General features: G+C 35.9%; 1 protein-coding gene across 1 annotated transcript in view; it reads left to right on the forward strand.

The window, feature by feature from the left end:
* Positions 1-6,134, forward strand: part of LOC106873094 (fatty acid-binding protein homolog 6) — a 59,815-nt gene extending 53,681 nt beyond the window's left edge. The window contains exon 5 of the mRNA XM_089353286.1: positions 5,961-6,134. Coding sequence (XP_089209412.1) covers positions 5,961-6,026 — 66 coding nt within the window. The 3' untranslated portion in view covers positions 6,027-6,134. The remainder of the gene's footprint in view (positions 1-5,960) is intronic.
* The last annotated feature ends 1,366 nt before the right edge of the window (positions 6,135-7,500 follow it).

A 7,500-nucleotide genomic window follows, 5' to 3' on the forward strand; every position in this document is an offset into this window, starting at 1 on the left:
GCTTACAAGGAATAAGTCCTGGGGTCGGTTTGTTCGACTAAAGGTGATGCTCCAGCAGGGCCGTAGTCAAAATGACTGACACAAGTAAAAGAATAAAAGAGTGTGTATGTGTGTGTAGCTAGGTAGATAGATAGATAGATAGATAGATAGATAGATAGATAGATAGATAGATAGATGGGCGTTGGCATAGCTGCGTGGTTAAGAATCTCACTTTGCAATCACGTAGGTTTGGGTTCAGTCCTATGGCGCGGCATCTTAGGCAAGTCCTTTCCACCAAACCACGTGTCGATCAATGCCTTGATAGGGAATATGACAGTAAGAAACAGTGACGTCTGATGCTTATTCGCGTGTCTTAGTGTTTGTGTTGTGTCTGTCCCCGCTTAACAGTCACTGTCAGTTTGGTAACCGCTGTTGGTTTATTTGCGTTCCTTGTCACTCAGCGGTTCGTATCCTCGTAGAATAAATAGTTCCCAGATTTAAAATATTTCCTGGGGTTGTTTTGTTCGACCAAACCCTTAAAGATGGTGCTCCAGCATCGCCGCAGTCATTGAAAGATAAAAAAAAATAACCCATTGGTTCTTTGTCCTTTAACTCGTCTTACTAAAACACTTTCTTCCGCCATCTCGCCTTCTCTCTGTATCCATTTCTTGCTCTTACCTGTCAATTCTCGCTTTCTCTTTCACTCTCTCTCTCTCTCTCTATCTACCTGTGTATCTACCTCGGCCGAGTCTATCGTGACAATTACTCCGCCACCTTCCCTCAACGGTGAAAGCAAAGCAGTCTTCATCGTACTGGTGGCCATGGTGAAAGAATGTGTGTGGTGGACACGAGCGAAAGGATTAGAGACAAACACTTACCTCTCTGGCCAATCGCTCGTTAACTTTTTCAAGAACCACTTGAAAAGGAAGGTGAGAATGGAGAGACAGGTTTTGTCTCGTGAAAGTTTCATTAAAAGGTGGGTGAATGTAGCAAAGATGGTGCGTGCGAGCGAGCGACGAAACCACTTCGAGCATGATCCTGTAAATCGAAGAAAGAGGGAGAGAGAGAGAGCACGTGTTTATTCCCTCCCTGCCTGAGGTTACCGTGGTCTTTTCCGTAGGCTTCTCTTTCCACGGATAAACCTAATCTTACTTTTTACATTTCTAAAACTCTTTTGTGATACGCGATCCCTTTTGATCGATTTTTTACCCCGATCCCTTTTGATCGGAATTTTACATTTTTTTTTTCTCCTTTTTTTTTTTTCTTTTCATTTTCGAAAAGAAAAGTTCTAGGTTTGTATCTGTCCCCTCTGAGTTCAGCCCTGTGTGGCCAATAAAGAAGGTTATCTATCCATCTGTCTGTCTGTAAGTCTGTCTATCCATGTATCTATTAACCTAATCAGCCATCTTTCTGTCCATGTGTCTATCAACCTGTCTCTTTACCCATTCATCTATCTTTCCTTCTACCTATTCTTTCATCCATCTATTTTTCTATCCATCTATCTATTTGTGTGTCTATTTATCCATCCATCAATCTACCTATCTATCGATCAAATATACCCTATTTTTTACCATCTCTCCTTCGATCACACTTTCTTATCATCTTCATGTTATTCAACCTCCTTTCATTTCTTTCTGTCGCACATCATCTTTCATTATACATAAACCACTTCTCTAAGCCTTCCTCTCTCTCTCTCTCTCTCTCTCTCACTCTCTCTCTCTTTGTATCTCTCTCTCTCTCTTTCTCTCTATCTCTAGCTCTCCCTGTTTTTTCCCCAATCTTAACATATCCTTTCCTACTAATCCTTTTTACGATGTGTGAACATATTCATGTATATGCACGTGTGTATGTGTGTGCGTGAGCGTATGTATCTGATCTGTGTATGTATATATGCATATATATATATATATATATATATATATATATATATATATATATTATACATGAACGCATATATATATATATACATTTACATATATATATATATATATTTATGCATATATATATTTATATGTGCGTGTGCGCGCACGCCTGTTTGTGTGTGTATGTATGTATATATGCGCGCGCGCGCACACATATTGCTTGTATGTATCTACATCTATACACGTGCGTGTGTGTGTGTGTGTGTGTGTGTGTGTGTGTGAATATGAATGTGTTTTATAAATGGCGATTTATACGTTTCCTGCCTTTTCCCATTCTCTCGACACCCAGCAGTTATCGCCCTTGCCAATGCAGCTCTCCATCGGTCTTGGTTGTTATTACTGTTGTCTCAAAGCCGATTCTCTTATTAATATTTATTATTGTTATTGTTATCATTTACTTAGCTCTCTCTCTCTATCTATCTATCTATCTTTCTTTCTTTCTTTCTCTCTCTCTCTTTCTCTCTCTCTCTCTCTCTCTCTCCCTCTCTCTCTCTCTCTTTCCCTCGCTCTTTCTCTCTCTGCTTCTGTCCGCTTTCCTTATCATACTTTCATCTTAGCCTCGTTTCTTTGTTGCCGCTCATATTTATACTGTTAATTCATCATGTAGTAATTGTTGCTGATGTTGTTGTTGTTGCTGTAGTTGATTTTCTTCTTCTTCTTCTTCTTATTATTAGTAGTAGTAGTAGTAGTAGTAGTAGTAGTAGTAGTAGTAGTAGTAGTAGTAGTGGTAGTGGTGGTGGTGGTGGTGGTGGTGGTGGCGGAGGTGGTTGTGGTGGCGGTGGTGGCGGTGGTAGTGGCGGTGATGGTGGTGGTGGTGGTGGCGGTGGTGGTGGTGGTAGTAGTGGTGGTGGTGCTGCTGCTGATAGTGGTGGTGGTGGTGGTGGTGGTGGTATTGTGTTGCCGATGGTGCCGATGCCGTTGCTACAGCTGGGTCGGTGGGGTGGGGGATGCTGAAGCTGCGGCTGGCAGTGGTGTTAATTATGGTGACGCTGCTATTGTTTGCCGTTTTTGATAGCAGCCATTTTGCAGTTCTTCTTCTTCTTCTTGTTATTTATTCATTCCTATTTTTGTTGTTGTAGTTGTTATTTTTCGTTCTTATTATTGCTTTTGTCATTTCCCTTTTCTTTTTCTTTTGTTCTTGTAGATATATTAACGGTCTCGTGGTTTAGCGTTGTTGCTGTTCCTGTTGTTGTAGTCGTTGTTTTTTACGTAATCTCCTTGATTAAGCATAAAAGCCAATGTAGAGTTTGGCACCTAATCCCAAGACTGTGACAGTAATGGAAGATTTCTGTTGCAATCTGCTGAGCTAAGGTTGTTAGCAAAACAATGTAATTGTCACATATATAGTCACAACGCGTAAAAACGAAACCGCAAGTATAGAAATACATAACGAATCTCACAAGCACACATATGAACTTATACACACATACATATATATATTTGTATATATGTATACATACATATATATATCATATATATATGCGTGTATATATATATATATATATATATATATATATATAGTATGTATGTATGTGTGCATGTATGTATGGCCGCTAACAAATTTTTCTGCAATATAAGGATGTTTTTATTCTATTTGTGCTATTCACCATTACAGTTATGCGCTTGAGAATAAGATATTTCCATATCTGGGTATGTATGTGTGTGCGTGTGTGTGTCTGTGTGTGTGTATGTGTACATACATGCATATATATATATATATATATATATATATATATATATATATATATATATATATATATATATATATATATGTATGTATATATATATATATACATATATATGTATATATATATGTATGTACATATATGTATATATATGTATATACATACATGCATATATGTGTGTGTATATATATATATATATATATATATATGTTTATTAGAAGGCTTGGAGGTGTTGTATGTGAATTGTACATTAGAAAAAATAATAAGGTACTCAGATACCTGGATGGTTGTACATTTACAGATTTTTATTAATATGTCACATGTTTTTATAAATTAGCGCTTGCATCTATTCTTGCAGATTCTCCAGATTTAATTTATATGTATATATATGTATATATATATATGTATATACATATATACATATATACACATACATACATATATACACATATATGTATATACATATACATATATGTATACATATATATATACACACACACCCAAAGTTTCGCACACATTAATATATACATGCATATATATGCATCGCGCACACATGCACACACACACACACACACCACACACAGACACACACACACACACACACGCACACGCACACGAGAAAAATGCAAGAGGAAGATATCTAAAATTTGTAAAGATCCACGAATCTTGATATCTTAATAGAAACACTGGATTTATGAAGAGATAAATGTCCGTAGCTGTGCACGTGTGTGTGTGTGTGTGTGTGTGTGTGTGTGTGTGTGTGTGTGTGTGTGTGTGTGTGTGTGTGTGTGTGGACATCAAAGAAGAAGTCGCGTGTGTGTCCGTAATCGTGCCGTGTGTGTGTCTGCTCAAAAGCATATAAACGGGAAATCATAGAGAAAATCTAAGTCCAGATTCGGAATCATCTGAGAGGTTTTTCTTGCCATTTATTGGTCAGAATATCTAAGGCAGCAGTTTTAGCACGGGTTTTCATGCGCTTAGCTTTTCTATGCATGTTTCCAGTACGCATAATTCTAGGATTTGTTGTATTTGGAATTCACTTAGATATTCCTTTTCCTGTTTTGTTACTGTGTATGATGCTTTCTTGTTTTCATGTTTTGAGACAAGTTTTAACATCCAGTCCTCAGAGTTTTTGAGGTTGGTGTCCAGGCCAATTGTGGCAATCTTCATTGTAAATTCCAGTTGTAAAAGTCCACAGCCTCTTTCTTTACTTGACAGATAAAGTCGTTCTATATCTGCCTTAGGGTGGTGCATTCTATGCATTGCCAAGTTTTCTTATTTTTCTGTCAAGATTACGTATTTCAGTAATTGACCAGTTAATGATATTGAAACTGTAAGTCACGACTGGTATGGCTAAAGCATTGATCGCTTCGATCTTGTTTCTTGCATTCAGCTCTGTCTTGAATATTGCTCTCACCCTACAATAACATTCTCTTCTGATCCTCTCCTCTCATCACTGAATGTTTGATTCCGTCTCCTTCAATTACCCCTAGGTATTTGTAGCTCTCTGCTGGTTCTAACTCTTTTATAAAATTCTGCTGTTCAAGGTTAACGTTAGATGTTTCTGTCCTTTTTCCTTTGATAAAGGTAGCTTATGCACATTTATCGAGGCCAAATTGCATCCTGATGTCATCACTGAATTGTTTAACAATCGCTAGTAAGCCCTTGAGTTGTTGGTCATTTTTTGCAAAGAGCTTTAAATCATCCATGTAAATGAGATGATTTATATTTTTATCAAATATTTTATAACCATACTGTGCATCATTGAGCAATTTTGAGAGTGGTATTAGGGCTAGACAGAAGAGGAGTGGTGATAGTGAGTCACCCTGGAAAATTCCACATGAAATTCTTACATCACCAGCATTTAGAGATTCATTGTCATTGTTCAAAGTCAGTATGGTTCTCTATGATCTCATACTTATAGACAAGAAGTTTCGCAGAGAAGGTGCTATTTTATACATTTCCAGACATTTCTTAATCCAACTATCTGGTAGGCTATCAAAAGCTTTTTTATAGTCTACCCAGGCTATTGACAAGTTTTTGTGTCATTTGTGACAATCTTCTAAGATCATTTCATTGATGAGTAGCTGATCTTTACAACCAAAAGATCCACGTTTATCATTATTATTATTATTATTATTATTATTATTATTATTATTATTATTATTATTATTATTATCATCATCATCATCTTCATCATCATCATCATCATCATCATCATCATCATCATCATCATCATTATTATTATTATTATTATTATTATTATTATTATTATTATTATTATTATTATTATTATTATTATTATTATTATCATTATTATTATTATATGTAATATACCATTGTATTTTATGTGTTTTTTTCTCTATTTTTGTAGACGTTGGAAGCGGTTGATAAGAATATCATAGGGAAACGAACTTTTGTTCGTCACGAAAAGAGTTAGACTGAAATGTCCAATGGTACCCCTGTTCCGCCCGTCTGTTCCTGTGATATTTTATAAAGATTAAATAAAGCTTTAAACAATACTTTGATTAAAAAATATAAATATTAATACTTCTGTGATTTTTGTAAATAGTTATTATCATTTCATTTATATATATATATATATATATATATATATATATATATACATACATACATACATATATATATATATATATATATATATATATATATATATATATATATATATATATATATATATATATATATATATATATATATATATATATATTATATATATATGTGTGTGTGTGTGTGTGTGTGTATTTACGGAGATGTACTTGCATAGCAAGTGACCTGATCTGAGATCGTGTGCTGCAATTGTTGATATATATATATATATATATATATATATATATATATGCATATATATAACACCCACCACCACATCACATGACTAAAGACAGAAGGGAGGAGAAGAGAGAGGGGAAAATAATTGTAATAAAACATAGATACGAACAGGACAATACACACACGATAGGCATATATGCACATACTTGTGATACATATAAGAAATAGAGATGGATAAATATAAAAAATAAATAAATATATTTGTCACTTACCTGTGATAAACATAAGAAATAGAGATAGATAGAATTAATTTATATAAAGGGCATGGATACAAACAACATACGAAGCGAACACATACACACACACACACAAGAACTTCACGTCACGGACGGCCGCAACAATATCAACTCTACTAACAAGGACGGGACGGCCACAGCATCAGTGGCAACAATGGCAATAACAACAACTGCCATGATGGCAACACAGTGGGCGAACACACAAACACAGGGAGATACAGGAACTGTACCAAATTATCGGGTCCTAGGACAGCGGCATAACTATGGGGTAAGAGGATGGAGCTGAGGAGAAGGCCATACTGCTGCTGAGAACAATAGCACTCACACACACACACATACACACACACACACACACACACACACACACACACACACACACATACAAGCATGTACGCACACATACACACATATGCACACACGCACACGCACACTGACGCAAACGCATGCGCACATAAGGACACACATCATAGAAGAGCAGAATGGAGTACGTGGAGCAAGAGCACACACGAAAATGAAAAGTATTGCTGAAGAGGTCACAGATGTGTGACGAAAGATTTCCGAACAATGGACATGGGTTAAAATAAGAACAATGATAAACGAGTGAAGAACAAATATATATGGTGCGTGTGTTTATTTGACAAAGAAAACAATAACCATCCCGAAATACAAATATATATATATATATATATATATATATATATACAAAGTATGGGAGTTTAGTTCACAGGTGATCTCTAAACGATTAGGTACGCTAGGTAAATGCTGTAACGGATTACTAGGGCTCCAAGGTTATAGCCGAGACGGTAGTTATGGAGCCATTGCAGATTT

Source organism: Octopus bimaculoides, chromosome 6, assembly GCF_046866305.1.
Source record: "Octopus bimaculoides isolate indiv1 chromosome 6, ASM4686630v1, whole genome shotgun sequence".
Taxonomy (NCBI): Eukaryota; Metazoa; Mollusca; class Cephalopoda; order Octopoda; family Octopodidae; genus Octopus; species Octopus bimaculoides.